At 52.4% G+C, this 18,266-nt stretch overlaps 7 protein-coding genes across 7 annotated transcripts; 6 read left to right on the forward strand and 1 right to left on the reverse strand.

Moving 5' to 3' along the window:
* Positions 1–64: 64 nt before the first annotated feature.
* On the forward strand, positions 65–1,014 carry PUNSTDRAFT_140635 (uncharacterized protein; the record flags this gene model as incomplete). The annotated part of the gene is made up of 5 exons (XM_007379172.1): positions 65–241; positions 319–470; positions 531–594; positions 653–823; positions 883–1,014. The coding sequence occupies exons 1-5, from the start codon at positions 86–88 to the stop codon at positions 1,012–1,014; spliced, it is 675 nt and encodes a 224-aa protein (XP_007379234.1). The 5' UTR covers positions 65–85.
* Positions 1,015–1,211: 197 nt separating this feature from the next.
* Positions 1,212–5,811, forward strand: PUNSTDRAFT_49136 (serine carboxypeptidase). Its single transcript, XM_007379173.1, has 20 exons — positions 1,212–1,515; positions 1,579–1,708; positions 1,767–1,828; positions 1,879–2,006; positions 2,056–2,557; positions 2,608–2,903; positions 2,958–3,405; positions 3,454–3,488; positions 3,547–3,598; positions 3,656–3,689; positions 3,744–4,073; positions 4,125–4,498; positions 4,561–4,648; positions 4,706–4,759; positions 4,808–4,848; positions 4,908–4,971; positions 5,027–5,113; positions 5,161–5,208; positions 5,264–5,350; positions 5,409–5,811. Exons 1-7 carry the CDS (start codon positions 1,245–1,247, stop codon positions 3,213–3,215), a joined length of 1,647 nt encoding a protein of 548 aa, XP_007379235.1. The 5' UTR covers positions 1,212–1,244; the 3' UTR covers positions 3,216–3,405; positions 3,454–3,488; positions 3,547–3,598; positions 3,656–3,689; positions 3,744–4,073; positions 4,125–4,498; positions 4,561–4,648; positions 4,706–4,759; positions 4,808–4,848; positions 4,908–4,971; positions 5,027–5,113; positions 5,161–5,208; positions 5,264–5,350; positions 5,409–5,811.
* Positions 5,812–6,712: 901 nt separating this feature from the next.
* On the forward strand, positions 6,713–8,493 carry PUNSTDRAFT_80582 (uncharacterized protein). The gene is made up of 4 exons (XM_007379174.1): positions 6,713–7,006; positions 7,091–7,528; positions 7,586–8,232; positions 8,280–8,493. The coding sequence occupies exons 1-3, from the start codon at positions 6,722–6,724 to the stop codon at positions 8,210–8,212; spliced, it is 1,350 nt and encodes a 449-aa protein (XP_007379236.1). The 5' UTR covers positions 6,713–6,721; the 3' UTR covers positions 8,213–8,232; positions 8,280–8,493.
* A 943-nt stretch (positions 8,494–9,436) lies between these two features.
* Positions 9,437–11,173, forward strand: PUNSTDRAFT_154807 (uncharacterized protein; the record flags this gene model as incomplete). Its single annotated transcript, XM_007379612.1, has 9 exons — positions 9,437–9,625; positions 9,679–9,804; positions 9,855–10,209; positions 10,265–10,419; positions 10,492–10,610; positions 10,663–10,764; positions 10,822–10,925; positions 10,977–11,056; positions 11,108–11,173. The coding sequence occupies 9 exons, from the start codon at positions 9,437–9,439 to the stop codon at positions 11,171–11,173; spliced, it is 1,296 nt and encodes a 431-aa protein (XP_007379674.1).
* Positions 11,174–11,468: 295 nt separating this feature from the next.
* PUNSTDRAFT_110433 (Utp14-domain-containing protein) lies at positions 11,469–14,897 on the forward strand (the record flags this gene model as incomplete). Its single annotated transcript, XM_007379175.1, has 9 exons — positions 11,469–11,828; positions 11,877–12,486; positions 12,545–12,723; positions 12,822–12,899; positions 12,952–13,734; positions 13,790–14,338; positions 14,392–14,466; positions 14,522–14,803; positions 14,859–14,897. 9 exons carry the CDS (start codon positions 11,469–11,471, stop codon positions 14,895–14,897), a joined length of 2,955 nt encoding a protein of 984 aa, XP_007379237.1.
* A 266-nt stretch (positions 14,898–15,163) lies between these two features.
* On the forward strand, positions 15,164–16,906 carry PUNSTDRAFT_110434 (Choline/ethanolaminephosphotransferase; the record flags this gene model as incomplete). Its single annotated transcript, XM_007379176.1, has 10 exons — positions 15,164–15,234; positions 15,289–15,370; positions 15,420–15,538; positions 15,586–15,633; positions 15,687–15,765; positions 15,819–15,936; positions 15,993–16,076; positions 16,125–16,269; positions 16,326–16,640; positions 16,696–16,906. The coding sequence occupies 10 exons, from the start codon at positions 15,164–15,166 to the stop codon at positions 16,904–16,906; spliced, it is 1,272 nt and encodes a 423-aa protein (XP_007379238.1).
* A 213-nt stretch (positions 16,907–17,119) lies between these two features.
* On the reverse strand, positions 17,120–17,980 carry PUNSTDRAFT_129961 (ankyrin; the record flags this gene model as incomplete). The annotated part of the gene is made up of 7 exons (XM_007379177.1): positions 17,120–17,169; positions 17,219–17,337; positions 17,396–17,572; positions 17,651–17,663; positions 17,720–17,733; positions 17,789–17,882; positions 17,953–17,980. The coding sequence occupies 7 exons, from the start codon at positions 17,978–17,980 to the stop codon at positions 17,120–17,122; spliced, it is 495 nt and encodes a 164-aa protein (XP_007379239.1).
* Between the last annotated feature and the right edge of the window lie 286 nt (positions 17,981–18,266).

Consider the following 18,266-nt stretch of genomic DNA (forward strand, 5'->3'; position numbering starts at 1 on the left):
TGTAGCCTTCGAGGAGATCGTGAGGAGTCCATGCGTTTTCAGCGGTCTGAACTCGCCTCGTTCTCTTACAGCGATCCCCCTGGCAATGCACAATCGTCGCGCGTCAACGCTTCGGAACTTTCCAAGACAATCTGGTGCTCACTCCTCAGATGAACTTGGACTCCTCAGGGAAACAACTGGAGAGACTCTCGAAGAGTCCTTGAGAAGACAACTGACGGAGAAAGATAGAGAAAACGACAGGGTACGCTGAGAATGACACGTTATCTCCGTCATGTGGGCTGAGTATCTCGTTACATGGGCGATGCTACAATAATTCAGCTCCGGACGCAGATACAAACTTTGCAAGTGCAGCTGTCACAAAGACCTGCCATGGAAACTATTCAGGAGATGGAGAAGGAATATAATAACTTGGAACTCTTACTCCAAGGCACCCAACGAGAGAATGAACGATGTATGGCAGAACTGGAAAGGTATGTATCATATTTTTTGATTCCCATACAGGAACACAAAGGTGCATGGATTATTCGCAGAGGGAAGGCACGGGAGAAGATACTTGAACAAGCGCTCTCGAAGGTCGCAGGCGAGAACTGGCAGGTGCATTATTCAATGTTCCCATCCTGCTGGAAGGCGGTAGCCTTATCTCCTTTATTAGTCGTCACTTGATGTCTCTCCGGTAGGAACTTCGGCTTTTGCTGCTCGTTTACATCAACACGAGCGGTCCAATTCGGGAAATACTTCCCTACCTATTCGATCTGCTTCGCCTGCCAAAGATAGCCCCGACATGGCGACAGATCCCGCTGAAGTTACGGCGCAAATTGAGCAGGTACGATGTTCGCAGCAGAAGTTGGGCTTGTTGTCATACCTGACGTATTGAATGCATAGGTTCGTATGCTAATTCTTGGTATGGAGCAGCGTCTCCAGACACGGGAGGATATGCTTATCAGGAATATGGAACGGGCCGAAACAGAAGGAAGGAAGTTTGAGGAGCTCAAACGCGAGCTGCAAGCGCAGTGATCTGCTTCCCGTATATTGTTGATCATGTTCGCCCCCGTACCCACTGTCATTGTACCACTCCAATATCTGTACATGTAGTTCATTCATGCGGGTTGACTCGCCAGTTCCATGTTCAATCAAATATGTATTGTAGCAAATGATTCTGAGGGGGTGGGTGCCCTAATACGGCAGCTGCGGCGCTGCGGCGTGGTCACGAACGCACACCTTAACCTCGTCCTTCACCCTCGACGATGACGAGGGCTCTGTTACTCTTACCGTTGCTTTCGGTCGGCATCCATGCCGTACCGACTGTTCCAGGCGAAGTACAAACCGTCTTGAGTGACCTAGCCGCTTACTCCAACCTGGCTGCAAGCGTGTTTGGCAGTGTCGCAGACGGTATCGAGCACCTTGTCCACGACGCTCTCGATGGCGCCAAGGATTTCCTTGGAAAGGAGAAAGTCGGCATCTACGAATGGGCCTATGGCGCGGGAGGACAGTTCGTTCACCAGGATGGCATGACCTGTGCGTTGCACGGCACGAGAAGGAAGCGTGCTAGTCCGTTAATCCATCCCTATATTCCCGTAGATGAGCTTGTTGCCCACCCTGCTTTCGCGGAGCATTCTTTGCGGTTCACTGAGCCTGACATTTGCGACTCGACGGTGAAGCAGTACTCTGGGTACTTGGATATCACCGATGGAAAGCATCTATTCTTCTGGTATGCATCGAAGACATGGAAGCAATCTTGTTATATCCTTATTGGCTCGTTATCGCAGGTTCTTCGAGGCCCGTAATAACCCGGGCGAGGGGCCTCTGATTCTTTGGTTGAACGGCGGTCCAGGTTAGTCCAACCGCTGGAATTGATATGGTTGTCTAACCTCTTTGCTCCAGGATGCAGCTCCTCCACAGGGCTGCTTTTCGAGTTGGGTCCTTGCAACATCGCTGACGAGGGCAAGAACACCACCTACAACGAGTTTGGGTGGAATACTCACGCCAACATTATCTTCCTTGACCAAGTAAGCCCGTCCTGCGCACAAATTCCTGGTTTTGACTGGTTTGCGCTAGCCTATCAACGTCGGATACTCGTATAGTGACGACGGTTCGACGGTGAACACCAGCCCGGTCGCCGGCAAGGACGTGTATGCGTTCCTTGAACTCTTCCTTGCTCGTTTCCCGAAGTACGCCTCCCTGCCCTTCCACATCGCCGCGGAGTCGTACGGGGGCACGTATGCGCCCAATATTGCGAGCGTCATCCACCAGGCCAACAAGGCGCTTGCTACCATGGGCACTCGCTCGCCGGTTCCTGGGGATATCCGAATCAACCTCGCTTCCGTCATCCTTGCTAATGGGTTGACCAACCCCCTGATACAGATGGCCAGTGTTCCGGATTATGCCTGCGAGGGCCCTTTCGCCATCTTCGAGCCTGACGGGCCCCAGTGCCAAAGCCTACGCAGCAAAGTTCCCACCTGCGAACGATTGATCCAGTCCTGCTATGATTACAATTCGCGATTCACCTGTGTACCCGCGGCGCTGTACTGCTGGAGTCAGTTGTTCGGACCCCTGCAACGTGAGTGAAGCTTTCCTCAGTGCTCTAAAGGAAGCTGAACGGCATTGTAGAGACTGGTCTGAATCTCTACGACGTACGCAAAAAATGCGATAAGTCGAAGGATGGTGATCTCTGCTATAAGGAGATGACCTGGATTGACACTTGGATGAATACCGATGCAAATAAACGTGCACTGGGCGTGAACCCCGACCTCAAGTTCCAGTCTTGCAATATGGAAGTCAATCAAGCGTTCATGTTCCAGGGCGATGGGATGCATAACAGCGCTGACCTCCTCCCCGAACTCGTAAACGATGGCATTCGTCTCCTTGTGTATGCTGGCAATGCAGACGCCATGTGCAATTTCATGGTAATGTCACCGCTCATCAATGGCCCCACCTGATGCTGAATAACTCGCCTGCAGGGTAATGAACGCTGGGTGTCACAGCTCGACACGGAATTTCATGAAGAGTTCTTGGGTGCGCAATCCCTTCCCTGGGTCACCGAGAAGTCTGGTCAGCTGGCGGGAGCTGTCCGCAGTGCCGGAGGCAAAGGATACACAGCTGGAAATGTGACTTTCCTAAACGTGTATGATGCCGGCCACATGGTCCCTTACGATCAGAGTGAAGCCGCTTTGGACATGATCACTCGCTGGTTGAAGGACGTCCCACTCTCACTTTGAGTGAAGCCAAGTTATACTGTGTCAATGTAGATGATCTGTACAGTCGCATGAATATGTGATGCGACCTTAATTGAATCGGCATGGAGATCGGGAAAAAAAGATACGGCCCGATTATTCAGTCGCCTATCCGCGACTTGTTATGGTGCTCAGATGTAACAAGCATAACGAGGAGAGTTTTCTTCCCAACCGACTGGAAAGTACGTCAGAAAGGGGCGATTCTATGAGCGTATCGACGCACCGCAATGCCAGCAATCGAGTATGTGATCGGGGTCGCTGAAAACACGATAAACAACCATGACTTGTACTGAGGCAAGATACAAAAGAGACGTACTATGTCTTCTTGATTTCCAATAGTTTCTCGTAGTTGGAGCCCCAGAAAGCCTCTGATTTGGATACTTATCGATACCATGACGAATCGGTTGGGAGGTAGGTTAACGCACTTTGCCAATTGGGCTCATGAACGTCCGCCTCGCTCTGGAAGGATGTCATAAATATCTGATGACGAACGAGACACTATGGTTTACTGACCACATAGGCTGCATCGGGTGTGATGGCCCTTAGAGGCGCAATGGCACGACTCACGGTATCATATTTCTCCTTCTTTTCTGCCAGGGTCGAGTTAAAATTGAAGTCGGCCGTGACCACGGTATGGTACAGGGACGTCCTCCATGCTGGGTGAACGCTCGTAGCACCCTCTTCATGGGCGAAGGATGCAGGTGGGGTCGCGAGTATGAACCCACCGGGGGCCGTACTGTATGCCTCCAGAAGGGCGTTCAACAGTGTCTCACGCGAGGCGGCGGATGCGAAGTTATCGCGCGGTATGAGTCGCGAAGCCACTGTTTGGGGAGCACCTGTCTCCTGAAATGTTCTTTGTTAGACTATGGTCGTCATCTTGTGAGCGAAACGAACCGCTGGATGAGGTGCAAGGAATGCAGCGAACAAATCGTGCCACTTGGGGAATTCAAATTGTTTGACGAACGCTTGCGGCACGTTCTCCTTCGCGAGCTTGTCACCGAAGCTGAGCACGGGTGCCATTGCCTCCTTTGCGGCGTTCGCGTCGAGCTTGGGCGTCAGGTACAAGAGCATGGATTTATAGATGTAGCCCCCGTATCCTTTCTCGGCCCACTGCACAGCGTTGTCGAGTGCAATGGACCATAAATCCCGGGTGTAGGCATCGGGTTGGGTTGTATTGGATGCCCAAGAAAGGAGTGTGACTTGCAGGTTTAGAACCGGTTGGACTTTCTGGGTAGCCTCCATGACGACACCGAATGTGCCACCTCCACCTAACACATTTGCATGATGAGTATATAGCTCACATGTGCAATCGTAACTGAAGAATCATTACCGCCCCTAAGAGCCCAGAAAAGATCTTGATTTTGACAGGCATTCGCAGTCAGGTATTCGCCGGTGGGGGTGACGATCTTAAACTGGAGCTGAAAATTGTTCCGTCTGTCATTGCCCTCGTCAGGAATATCAGCTAAAAGGCGTACAGCGTTGTCTGCACCCATTCCGTAGTTTATTGACAGCGCTGAATGGCCACCTCCCTATGGAGTCTTCAGTAACCAACATCAGCGATGCGCGGCGACTCCAACCTGCAGCCACCCTCCAGAAGCCCCAACGGAAGCATCCGTTCCTGTGAGACGCGACATTCTATTTAGTTGCTGGTCCACGGCTATCTGACACAGAACGAACCCCCAACAATCGTGACGTTGTGAGCATCGGCGAAAGCGTACACTTCCTTCCACAAAACACCACCCTGTTGCGGTCAGCTTCTGCATGAAAATACGGCGAGCAAGTATATGAAGGCGTACCCCGGAGGTGATAGCTATCGCTCCTTCGCCGCTGCACCCGTCTGCGACGAAGTCGGGGTGAAACATCAGCGCCTTCAGTTTATTAACCTGCACGATACATTAGCTCTGCACGCGTTTGCTAAGGGCATACATACGGAGATTCCCAATGACTCTGGTGCGGAACTCCGGCCCTTATAGTCGTGCTAATTTGACGTCAATACACGCAACCACACAACCGTATGAAGGGACGCGACTTGCTCCGGTATTCCGAATGGCAATCGGTAAGTCCAGGGCCTTCGCGAAAGAGAACGCGTATTGCACGTCTTCTGGCTTCTCAACATCAACCTATACATGACACGCGTAAGAGCAATGGCGCAACGAGAAAACTCTGAGGAAGACCTACATAAGCCCTAGATATGCTACCATACTCGCATCGGTAAGGAACGGCGGTCGCTTTGTCATTTGAAGGGTTCGTCCAATCTAGGATGCACTGTTCGCCCGTCGCCTGACATCCTTCCCATTGGGTATTGGACAAAGCACCCAGAGACGCAGCCCTGACAACTCCATCGAGATAGTTTTCCTTGACAAACTCGCACGCGGAAGAATTCACGGTTTGCTGTATTCCGTCGACTTCGGAGAAGCACGGGGCGGCCCACGGCTGTGTCGTGGTCAAGCGTCCTTCGACTTGGTCATAGAGCAGCGACCATTGCTCCGGGGTTACTGCTGAGATGGGCGAACCGGACAAGGGCCCCTGGGCGAACGGGCCTACCGAGAAGGGAAACTGGGCCAAGGACATTCGGTTGTGGGTGGGCCCGGAGGAAAAAAGCTGGTAGGAGATGTGGTCGAAGAGCTTGGAGGATTTATACGATGGGGCACACTGCCGAGCATAGCTTGCGCCTTACGGGCACGGATGGCCCGAGGGGATCTTGATGATCTGCCTCTCACGGAGGATTAATTCGGGGTAAAGTCCCGCTGCAGTTTCAGGGCGCGGTTGTGGCGGTGCCTCCGATCTCGATGGAACTGCACTCTATGACTTGCCAACGGTCTGCCGCGCGCGGAGCTCGAGCATATCCATCATCATCTACGACCATGATATCGTCCACCCAGGTTCCCGAACCTGCAACGACGGCTGGTCGCGATCAAAGATCGCTTCGATTCGATGCTAAGCTCCGCGCAGCCCTTGCAAAATTTGCGCGGAGTTTCAACTGAACCCCCACTCCGTACGGTCCAATTGCTCATCGTGGCGAACGCTTCACCGGCAACTCTATAAGTAAAGATGCCAGCAAGTTCCGTTATCGTTTCTCCCCGACGATGCAGGCTATGGACGCGGGACGCCGTACGACGCCCTTTCCTGCCCCAACACCCGGCGCTTCTCTGCTGCTGTCCTTTCGTTTGACTCGAAAGACGGTTGTCATCGTCGGATGCAACACTCTTGCCGCCTCCCGAGTGTTCGCCGCACTCGAAGCAGACGCAAACGTCGTCGTCGTTACCCTCAGAGGCGCAAACGCCGTCTGCGATGAAATCCGATGGCGAGCGCAAGCGGGACAGCTCACCCTCCTGCACGCGGACTCCTCGGAGACGGAGGACGCCTCGACGCTGGAACGGCTTCTCGATACGGTACAGGCTCGACCCAGCCTCATCTGCATCACAGACACTCTCCACGGCGCGGACTCCGGCGTACGACTGTCCCGCATCTCTGCAACGGCCATTCGAACAATGTGTGAGTCTAGGCGCATACCCTTGAACGTCGCAGATATGCCAGACCTCTGTGACTTTACGTTCAACTCGACGCATCGTTTCGTGGACCCGGCTACGAACGAGCCAACCTCGCTACAACTCGGTGTGACGACCAATGGGCAGGGGTGCCGACTTGCAAGCAGGATCAGGAGGGACATAGTCAGCACGCTACCCCGGGAAATCGGAGCCGCAGTCAGGAAGGTGGGACAGCTGCGGAAGCTCGGCAAAGGGCAGTCTACCGCCATCGAAGATGCTATCATCGACGTCACAACCGCCGAAGATGACGGAGAAGCGACACCCAACTCTCCTGTACCCCAGCGCTCTCCGTTCGCCATGGAGGATGAAGAGGAAGCCATGCGGAGGCGAATGCGTTGGGTAGCTCAAGTCAGCGAGTACTGGCCTTACACGCAGATCGCTGCGCTTTCCCATAGCAATATGGCATCCATCCTTGACGGAGACGTTCACACACTGAACCCGGTCATACCGAGCGCTGCTCCGGCCAGCGTACATTCGTTCAGCGCCGCGACGCTACCGGGAAAGATCTTCCTGGTCGGCTCGGGACCGGGGCATCCCGCTCTATTGACGTTGGCTACCCATGCCGCGCTCACGAAACACGCCCAGCTGGTTCTCTCCGACAAGCTCGTACCCGCTGCGGTGCTTGCGCTGATCCCGAGTCATGTGGAAATCAGGATTGCGCGTAAATTTCCCGGAAATGCAGAAGGCGCGCAGCAGGAAATGATGGAGGCCGCCGTGGAAGCAGCTTGTCGTGGTCTGAACGTCGTCCGGGTATGCCATGGCCAGTGTGGTCGAAGTCCTAACAAACTAATACCAGGTCATTTGAAGCTGAAGCAGGGTGACCCGATGATATACGGCCGCGCAGGCGAAGAGATCATCTATTTCAGGTCCAAAGGCATAGAACCTATCGTTGTACCAGGTGTAACTTCGGCCATTGCTGGACCCACCTTCGCGGGCATACCCGTTACGCAGCGTGGCGCAGCAGAAAACGTGATCGTGACGACAGGCGTCGGACGCCAGGGCAAGGACGTGCGGATACCTGGTTATGAGCGCGGCAGGACTGTGGTCATGTTGATGGGCGTTGCGCGGCTTCCAAGCGTTGTCGATGCGATGCTGCGGACGGGGAATGAGAACGGGAGGCGAAGCGGCACCGCGTTTCCACCGCATACGCCTGTGGCGATCATAGAGAGGGCGTCAATGCCAGACCAACGAGTGACATACTCGACACTGGCGGATATCGTGCAAGCGATGACGAGCATTGGGGAGCAAAGACCGCCGGGCATGATTGTGGTAGGTTGGGCGGTGCTTACTCTCGGAAGCAGGGGTGGTGAAGGAGACACCACTATTCTGGATGATCCAACAGGCAACGACGATGAAGAGAGGATTAAACTATGGCTGGGAACAAGCCGCTGGAGGGTCTCGGAGGGCATCGATGACCGGTGGACGGAGCTTTGACATAGGCTTAACCTGCAGAGGTATCCACGACACACCTCCCAATATTTGATTACTGACTCCCTCATAGAAGGGCTGCTGGTGCAACATGATCGTCCAAGGACGAACCCTTTCCCAATGCCCATGCATGTATCGGCGATATACCTATGGCACTGGCGGCTCAAGTCGTGGATCAGCCTACACTGCAGGAAACAGGCTGAATCTGGTAAGAAATAATTGGCAAAATGATTCAGAAAAGCTATGAGCTAAGTTGATCCACATGATGTCAAACTTACTGCAAAGAGTGCTGGCCCGTGGACATTCCTATTGCAACTCGAGGGACGCGAACGGAGTGCGTTCGCCATATTTGCCCCCCGCCCCGCCCCCCCCCCCCCCGCCGCGGGGCAAAACCAGGATGCATCACGGCGCGACCGGCCGAGTTCGCATGCCGCGTTGATGGGTCTTGTGCGTAGCACAGCGGGAAATCCCTGGAATCTGGGGAAAACATATAACAAAACTATTGTATAATAACTATGGTTGTTACTGACATATTTTTAGCCAAGCTATTACTCTGAAGTTATGACAGATTTATCTCAAGGATGCAGATATATGTCAAAAATATGACTACTCTCCCGGTATACTTGACATGGCAATGCTACCGGAGCGCAGGATCGGTGTGCAAGTTACACATTGTAAATCCCATACAGTGTAGTAGCTATTCACACATGCACTGATTGTGGATGTGCACCTGGACAGGTTAGTAGTACTAGTAATGCTCAAGCAAACGCCAGTGACCTACACGTGCCTCCTTCACGGAGACGGATGATGATGATGATGAATTCTTTTGGCCAGTTACGCTACAATTAAGAGCAGAGCCTGGGTCGGACCGCACGGACCGCCCTCTTCCGCGTCTTACTCTGACCTGACCCGTCTCATTGCTTGCTCTTCAAATTGAGATGCAGCTCACCCCTTGGATCGAATCAGGAGACCGGCTCGTGTGCGGTTTGTCCGCCTTATGCTTCCCGGCGCGTTCTTCCGCCAAGTTCTCGGAGTCAATATATCGCGTCCTCGTGTGCACTTCTCGATTCACGCCTTGCCTGAAATACCAGGTGAACACTCGCACATGTGATGCTACCTCCGTTCCGCGCCTCGCAGGGCTACGGACGATCAACGTTCCTGAAGTCCTATAAATCCCTGCACAATCCCCTCCGCCACTTACCAGGCCACTTGGCAGGCGTTTTGTGCACTATGCGTTGGTCTTTCTTACACGTGCTGGTATTCTGCCAGTCTATATGGGCTATGGCGTTGTACACCGTTCCTCACATCGCCGGTGCGGATGACATGCCCGCTCTCATTGCCGCTCTCGCGGTTACGCCAGCCACCGCTAACAGCACGAGTCCGGTCATCACATCGAATACCACCATCCTATTCAAGAAGGTGCCTATTGCCCATACTTATTAATCCTCCAATTTGACTAGGCTGTTGTATAGGGTGTCACGTACAATACATGGACTCCTATTAGATTCCCCACACTCACGAATGTCGTCATCAGCATCCAGGGAAATTTGACTTATCCAGACACAATTGAAGAGGTCCAAGCCGGCGTAACCAGCAGCGTGCGTAGTCTTGCTCTCCGCGGAGGAACTTCACAAGAATTGCACGATAGACGTATGGCGGATCGTGGTTCACCTTCACCGGCGGCTCCAATGTCACATTGGAGGGATCTATGGACCCTAAATGGGGTTGGGTAGATGGCAAGGGTCAACAGTGGTGGGACGCTGTCAATCAGACCAATCGACCCCATGGCTGGGCTTTCTCGAAGATCAAAGGGGGTATCATTCGGAACATGAAGCTCTGGAAGCCTGTGGCCTGGAACTTCGCGACCTCAGGCTCGGACTCTGTGCATGCGTACAACAATCAGATATACGCTGTGTCAGACTCCGCTGCGTTTCCGTTCAACACAGATGGATTCAGCGCTGGTGGTACCAATCTGCTGTTCGAGAACAACCATATTGAAAATGGTATGACGGTATTTTTTGGACAAACGGACATTCGCCGTTAACTCATATTCTGAAGGCGATGACTGTCTGACGGTTGGGTCTGGCGCTATCAACATCACGTTTCGCGATAGCTTTTGCAAGGGCGGACACGGTTTGTCCATAGGATCTCTAGGTAAAGGTGGCGCAGTTGCGAACGTTCAAAATGTCCACATTGAAAACGTCATAATGAAAGTGCGCATCTATGTTGATACTGGCTCCGGACATTCTCTGATGTCGCATGACTGCGTGATGTATCTTCGTCAGGATTCGTTATATGCTGCCCGTTTCAAGAGCTGGACCGGAGGAAACGGGTTGGCTCGGAACATAACATGGAAGAATGTCGCGTTCAGTAACGTCATGTTCCCCATCTATGTTACACAGAAGTAAGTTGCTCTCGTCAACATCTCGCGATGGCGACCTAACCGGAATCATGAGCTACTGGGATCAAGGCACGGGGCCAAAGCCTAACACTACCAGCCCAAACAACACGCACATTGAGGATTTCACATTCCAAGGCTTCGCGGGAAGCATTAGAGAGTGAGTTGATTGTACCGAATTGTGTTTCAATGCCTCGTCATACTGACCAATAGGTAGTACTGGGTACGTCGAAGGGTCTTGCGTGACCGATCCCTGCTGGTATGCCGTTGCCAACGCTACGGGCCATGAAGTGGCGATATTCGACCTCTATGAAGGCACTGGTAAGCAGATCAGCTTCACTCTACTATTAGACGATGACACATGCGGGTCAGCCTCCAACGTCGTCGCGAAGGACATCTTCGCATATACCGAAACAGGTGACGTTGGGGACGTTATGTGTGACCCAACGACGGTAATACAGCTCATTTCAGCGCCGAGCGTTTCCTCTTATGCTCGTTTGTAGATTTCGACCGACGTTGGCTTCAAATGCTGGAATGGGCCATTCGTCCGAACTGCAGCGGGCTGGTAAGCGGGAAGCCGCTATGCACTTTTTCGGGTGAATTATTTTGTACTAAACCAACAATGCGTTTTCAGCATATATATCATTACATTCGTAAGCCAGCTCATGGTGTTAGCGAGGGTGGCATACACAGTACCGCTAAATCCGAATGTTGAAAAAAATCCTCCGCCGCTGTTACCTGTGTCACGTGAATGGCGCTGCGCCACTCGGTGCTTGCCGAGACTGACAGAATTTCCTCGAAGGGTAACTTGTAAGCCCTGAGCTTTCTCGGTACTCTTACTCGATCCTTGTATACTCTTTCTACATGGCGCGGTTGGAGCAAAAGTATAGTCGATCAAGTACGAGCAAGGCTAACGCAGCTGGCTTCTCGAAACGACGTTCTGGGAAGCAGAATGCTCTCAAGATACACGATGTCTACGATCACGACCAAGCTAAACTTCCGAGGTCACGGTCACAGGTCGATACTAGACTAGACCGGGATGAAATGGATCCTGCGCTGAGTATTAGTGGAGCAGAAGACGAACAAGAAGCGCTGAGAGCTCGATTGATTGGAGAAAACGAAGAGAATGAGGGGCTAGGAAGCGATGAGGATGAAGAAATTGATAGTGATGCTGCATTTGAGGAGAGCGACGAGGAACGATTCGCTGGCTTCTTCACGAGCAAAGTGAGCAATACATCGAGTACAGGCATACGTAAAACTATGCTGATCTAGCAGCAGAAGCGGAAACAGAAAGCAATTCCACCGACTACCCTCGGGCGGACCGTTAGGTTCGTAGACGTAGACTTGAATGAAGGAGAGGACGATTCCCGTACTGCGCACCAACACGGTCACGACCAGGAGGGTCATCACGATGCCGAAGATGAAGAGGACGAAGAAGACGAAGACGGCGGCGATGGATTCATAGATGTCCTGGATGTCCTGGATGGACGTGCCAAACCGTATCTGGCGAGTGATGGCGAAGGCGATGATCTTGAGGATCAAGAAACAGCCGGTGCTACTTCAAGAAAAGGCATGGAAGATGGGCAGTCTGCCAAACAAATCCACGATGCTGACGAGGAGGAATCAGAAGAAGAGCAGGAACCAGAACGCCATAGAGAAACGTCTGCAAGACGTGACATCGACACTTCGGATGCGGAGAGCGAGACCGCGTTGGCAGGTCTCAATCAATTCATCCTTGGGCTAGATCCCGGCCCTGCAACGGCTGCTTCAAAGCGCGGAATTTCGGATGATTTCAGCGAGGCTGATCGACCCCGCAAGCGGAGGGTCATCGCAGAACGTAGCGAAGTGGGGCCAGAAAATGAGTTTGGGGGGCGTATTTCAAGTATGACATATGTCCTACGCTCTTCAGTTACATGCTGATATCAATCGTCCGTACACAGGTAAGCTACACCTAGACGACCTTCTTGCTCCCCTCGCATCAAAAACCTCGACCCTCCAGTCTCTCAAGAAATCCGCGAAGACGCTGTCGAGCAAGGGTGGCGCCTTAGCAGCACCTCTCCCCCAGCGGACGCAGGAGAAGCTGGACAGGGAGGCTGCGTACGAGCAGACAAGAGAGGAAGTCGACCAATGGAAGGAATCGATGAGGCGAATCAGGGAGGCAAGTCCCTACCCTCATACTCCCTACAAAGCGCGGCTAATTCAATCCGAATTGCCCAGGCCGAACATCTCAGCTTCCCTTTGCAGGCGGCGCCGCACGGTAAGACATCCAACTTAGAACTTAACGCAAAATTCAAGGTCAATGCAGTATCCATTCGATCTTGAACGAACTTACTGAAGGGCTCTCTAGCCTACCACGGAACTTGAAAGCTCCGTGGACCGCCTGTTAAAGGCTGCCCAACTGCGCGAGGAAGATTTAGAGAAGACGGAGGAACTCAAGATGAATCACCTGACTATCGAGGAGGTTGCGGCTCGCCGGCTCGAGCTTCGGAGAACGCGCGAACTCATGTTCCGTGCCGAGGTGAAGGCGAAGCGTATCGCCAAGATCAAGAGCAAGACGTATCGGCGCCTGAAAAAGAAGGAACGGGAGCGGTTGGCGGCGAAGCTTGACGACGGAGGCGAGGACGATGAAAGTGCCCGCATTGAGCATGAGTTAAACAGAGCAAGAGAGCGTGCTACACTGAAGCACAAGAACACAGGAAAGTGGGCAAAATCTTTAAAAACCCGCGAACATCTGGAAGAGGATCAAAGGCGGGATATCAATGAGATGCTAGACAGAGGCGAGAGGCTGAAAAGAAGGATCCAGGGTGTGGGCAGCGAGGGCGAGGGCGAAGAGAGCGATTCCGAGGAAGAGCGGGACGTTGATGAGGTCAAAGCGGGCGCTTTCGAGGAGCTGCGAGGCCTGATGAGTGAGGCAGACACCGAGGACGAGGCAGGCGGCATCTTCAAGATGAAGTTCATGGCGGAAGCAGCGGCTCGGCAGGCACATGAAAATCGTCAAGTAGCCGACGAGTTCCTTCTTGAAATGGGCGCTCCAGTAGGCTCTGACGAGGAAAGGGTAGATTGCGAGGAAGATCAGGGGGTGTCCATAACGCGCACTGGCGGACGCGTAACTTTCAAGCCAAGTACTTCAGTGAGTCAGCGCAGTCGTGCGTGTTGGTGTAGTTTGTTTACATTCACCTGTTCAGCTATCTTCTCGCCCTATAGGCTCCTTACACTCTGATACGTCGAGTGTCACCCTGAGGTCGACGGATTTCCCTCCGGAGCCAACCACGGCCGAATCTGAGAAGGGGCCCCCTTCTCCCCTTTCTCGCCAAAATGCCACCAATCCATGGCTAGCATCTCAGAGCAACGAAGAATCAATACGAGCGCCCCGTAAAGCGAACGAAGTAGTATCTAAGCAGAGCTCAGCCGCAGATAAGTCGAAGAACAAGCTTCGCAAGATAAAAGACAAAACCGCGAACGACAGGGAGACCGCGAAAGCGGACGCAGAACTGGAGATTTCTACCACCGAATTCTTAACCTTGAAAGCACCGACTACGAAAAGCAAATTGCCAGCTCAACGGAGAGTCAAACACACACCCAAGACCGACGTGTTAGAAGAGGGCTCCGACCATGACAGTGAAATCGAGGAACAGGAGCAGAACCTGCGAATGAAGGCTCGAGCTGGTCAAACGGCAGCGTTTCAGCAACGAGATCTAGTGGCCCGTGCATTCTCTGGAGACAATGTTGTCCAGGTATATATGATACCTTGCCTGCCGGCCCTACTTACTGACTCACCTTGTGGTAGGATTTCGCTGAGACAAAGCGGAGAGAGATACAGGCTGACGCCCCGAAGGAGGTGGACACCACGTTACCTGGCTGGGTTAGTCTGCTTCGATTAAATGCTCGTGGTCCAGCGCTTAAGAAAGCGTTTGTAGGGATCGTGGGGTGGACGTGGAACGAAGAAGCAAGCGCCAAAGCAGCATCTGATCAAGCAGATCGCCGGAGTCGATCCTAAATCAAGGGCGGACTTCGACAAGTCTCACGTTATCATTTCTGAAAAGCGGGACAAGAAGGCAGCAAAGTACCTCGTTAAGGATTTACCATACCCTTACACCAGCAAGGCCCAGTTCGAACGAAGCACAGAGACACCCCTAGGATTAGAATGGAACACCAGAGTTGGGTTCCAAAGGGGTACTCTGCCCAGGATTTCCAAGAAGGTTAGTGGGTCAGTATTGTATCAAAACCAGTTTTGTTATTGAACGCGCGGACCAGATGGGACAAGTCATCGCTCCTCTGGAGAAGTTGCAGTAGCGGTGACATCGGAATGCTAGCATGTGCATTCATATTTCATTGTCGCGAACATGTAAATCTATCACATTCTTGCACTGCAACATGCCTATGGGTATGCCTATGAAATAGCGAGAATTGTCATTATTGCCTAGCACATCCCATCGCAAGTCAACGCGCAAGTGGCTGTGTCATCGTTCATGACGTAGCGCGAAGCGAGTCTGCAAATTGACCTTGGTGTCTTTGCTCTTACTTCGTTGACGATTGGGCACGTCGTCCACACCCACGGAATGAAGCCGAAGTACATTCCCCAGAACGCGCTAGACAGGTTGAAGGACTACTCGTACAAGGGCGTGGACAAGTGTGTATACTTCTGCCATTCTCCGGATGTTCTATCTATGACGTCCATCTTTAGATCTTTGCTGTCGAGATATGTGCTCAATCCGTTTTGGACTTGGCTGGTCACTTTATGGCCCAATTCCGTCGCTCCGAACACTGTGCGCCCTGTTCTCCTTGTCCATGTTTAGTAACTTGACTTTGTGATAGATCACGCTCACCGGCCTCTGCATGGTGTTACTGAACCTGGCGACGTTACTATACTACGATCCTACATACCTGACTGAAAAGGAGGGCGCGACAGGGCCGCCGAAGTGGATATACTTTACGTGAGTATCTCTCTATATGGCCGGGAATGAAGTTGAATCATTGTCAGGTGGGCAGCTGGCCTATTCATTTATCAAAGCTTGGACGCGATAGATGGGTACGCTATTCGCCGATACTGTAGAATAGCGCTCAGGGACGTTGGGCACCCAGAAAACAGGCACGCCGTACAGGGATGGCAGGACCTCTAGGAGAAATGTTCGATCATGGTTGTGACGCGATGAATACGACGGCATGTACCCTGATTCGACCGCCATTACACATACCTGAGTTCTATCCCAACAGCTGGAAGTAATTCTCTGCTGCAGGGCACTGAATCTTGGCCGCTCGTGGTGGACAGTCGCATCCCAGATCGCGACGCTAGCGAACTTCTATCTTACTACCTGGGAAGAATACCATACCGGTGGGGTTCCGCACTCTTCTCCGTACTAGATATCGTCTTTGACATATACTCCAAAGGCCAACTTTACCTCGGGGTGTTCTCTGGCCCTGTTGAAGGCATCATTATGATTGTAGTCGTCTACATCGTCACTGGTTTCTTCGGTATGTAGCTTTTGTGCCGCTCCTGCTATTTGCTCACACGGCCCGCAGGCACTGAATTTTGGGACTCTAACGTCCTTACGGTCACCCAACTGGATGATATACCTCTTGTGGCCAGACTGATCCCGAACATAGCTCTTAAGGAGGCATTTATGTGGTTTGGAGCCATCGGACTGGCTTTCAATATCATCACTAGGTGATAACAACCCACCATTTTAATGTGCGCCATAGACTCACTGGTGCCTATCCCAGCTACAGCAATGTATATCGGTCGGGTCGTACCTCTGACAAAGGTCGCTATCAGCCTCTCCTATACCTCCTTCCTTTCCCGGTGACAGCCCTTGTTCAGCTCGCTTGGCTTTCGCATCCCACACCCGCCGAATCGACCATTCTTTATTCCCCATTGCTACTTCCATTTTTATGTGCTTGGGGTTTGCAGTTTGCGCATCAGGTTGGTAGGATGATCCTGGCACACGTCACAAGCCAGCCTTTCCCCTGGTTTGATTGGCTTTGGGTCTGGAGTTTACTCGGTGCAGTGGATGCTAATATGGAAATTCTTTTTGGACGGCGAGTCTCTCTTACTGCGATGTGCCCTTGAAAAAGATCACTGACTAGATCTTAGACCACCACTCGTTCAGAATACGTTCGCGAGAACTGCACTGGTTGTTTGGCTCAACCTTGCCGTCTCCTTCGCCTCTTATGCCCGATTCTGCACGTTAGTCATCAATGACATCACGGAGTTTCTCGGTATTGCTTGCTTCACCGTTAGGAAGAAGGACGCCCACGGTGAATGGCAGAACGCCGCAATCGTGAACGAGAAGAAGAGTAGTTGAACGGGTAGTCGTGCTTCAGCTCCAGTAGCTGCATGCACCATGATGAACTCTAGACATCACGGGTATTGCCATACAAGTCGTCGCCATATACTTGTTCTCGTACGACTGTAAACGAACCGGTAATTACGGCCATGTTGACTATGTAATTGATGACTGAGCCAGGCGATATAAAATCGTCTGCCAGCTATGGTGTAGTTGGATGGCCATGGAGCTCTACTCTGACTCCGAGCCTGATCCGGATTCATCGCCATCATCCTCATCGTCTGCCTTGTTGTCATCAAATGTCCAGAGTATGCAGACATGCGAGCTCACCATCGGCTATATCGCTCTTGGCAACACTAGCTTGCGCCCTAGCTTTGCGTATCAACTGGAATATCTCATCGTCGGGCCGTAAGAGATCCGCAACCGTGTCACCGTTCTTGTCCCGAATCCTGCATGGTCAACGTCAGGCTTACTCGAACCGGTGGGTTCGAAAGGGTGGAAACCCACATCGTATCCGCCCCTGCATCCAGCAACTGCTCCGCGATATACTTGCGTACGTCAGGATCTTCTATCTTCACGGCAAGGTGCAGAGGTGTGGCTCCCTCCAAATGATTGACAGGGTCAACATCGCATTCGTCGTGCGATAATATGTGTTCAATGACATCCACTGATCCTTCTCTAGCACTGGACAAAGGAGAAGCGAAAGTGTAAGATAAGAGCGTACGAGACCAAAGGGGGAAAGGCGATGGATCACGCACGCACGCGAGATGGAGCGCTAGCAGCAGTCGATTGAGGGTATTGAGACATTGCACTAGCTACTCCAACGCTTACCCGTATTGCCTAAGCTGGATGGCGCAGATCAGTGGCCCGGCTCATGTTATACGCGGTAAACATGCGAACCCGTCCGTGGTATTAATATCGAATCCACCTTCTTCAAAGAGCTCTAGTAGCAACTCCTCGTTATCCGTACGAGCCGCAGCAAGCAAGCGCTCGTCTACGAATTTCCAGCTCAGCTTCTAGCCTGATGTGAGGGGGAACAGGCGGAATCGCATGGCCTCACTGACTAGGAGTGGCGCCGTCAGTCTCAGACATTTCGAGGACAGATGATGGTAGCAGATGAACGTTCAACAGTGGCGCCCTCGGTGGCGACGTCGCATTGGCAATCACACGTTTTATGGTTTATCGCCCCTCGCGGTTTGAATCAGCTGTGAGGTAGCGAACCAGGAACTCCACCACTCTCCTTTCTCGCCTCACAGTTCCTCGGGGTCAGCATCGAGCGCGCACCTATAATCGTGCAAAGGGACAATATGTATATTCAACGGGGGAAGGCTTGGAACGAAAGTGGCAATGATATCATATCTTATCACGCCCGAGTCAC

The sequence above is a fragment of the Punctularia strigosozonata genome (genome assembly GCF_000264995.1).
Source record: "Punctularia strigosozonata HHB-11173 SS5 unplaced genomic scaffold PUNSTscaffold_1, whole genome shotgun sequence".
NCBI classification, from domain to species: Eukaryota; Fungi; Basidiomycota; class Agaricomycetes; order Corticiales; family Punctulariaceae; genus Punctularia; species Punctularia strigosozonata.

Excerpts from the sequence above, each read along its gene's own strand:
- PUNSTDRAFT_49136 (XM_007379173.1), top strand. The coding sequence starts at position 1,245 with ATGACGAGGGCTCTGTTACTCTTACCGTTGCTTTCGGTCGGCATCCAT. Across the intron at positions 2,558-2,607 it reads GTTGTTCGGACCCCTGCAAC|AGACTGGTCTGAATCTCTAC; the intron begins GTGAGTGAAGCT and ends ACGGCATTGTAG. Across the intron at positions 2,904-2,957 it reads ACGCCATGTGCAATTTCATG|GGTAATGAACGCTGGGTGTC; the intron begins GTAATGTCACCG and ends ACTCGCCTGCAG.
- PUNSTDRAFT_80582 (XM_007379174.1), top strand. The coding sequence starts at position 6,722 with ATGTGTGAGTCTAGGCGCATACCCTTGAACGTCGCAGATATGCCAGAC. Across the intron at positions 7,007-7,090 it reads TCGAAGATGCTATCATCGAC|GAAGCCATGCGGAGGCGAAT; the intron begins GTCACAACCGCC and ends GAGGATGAAGAG. Across the intron at positions 7,529-7,585 it reads GTGGTCTGAACGTCGTCCGG|CTGAAGCAGGGTGACCCGAT; the intron begins GTATGCCATGGC and ends GGTCATTTGAAG.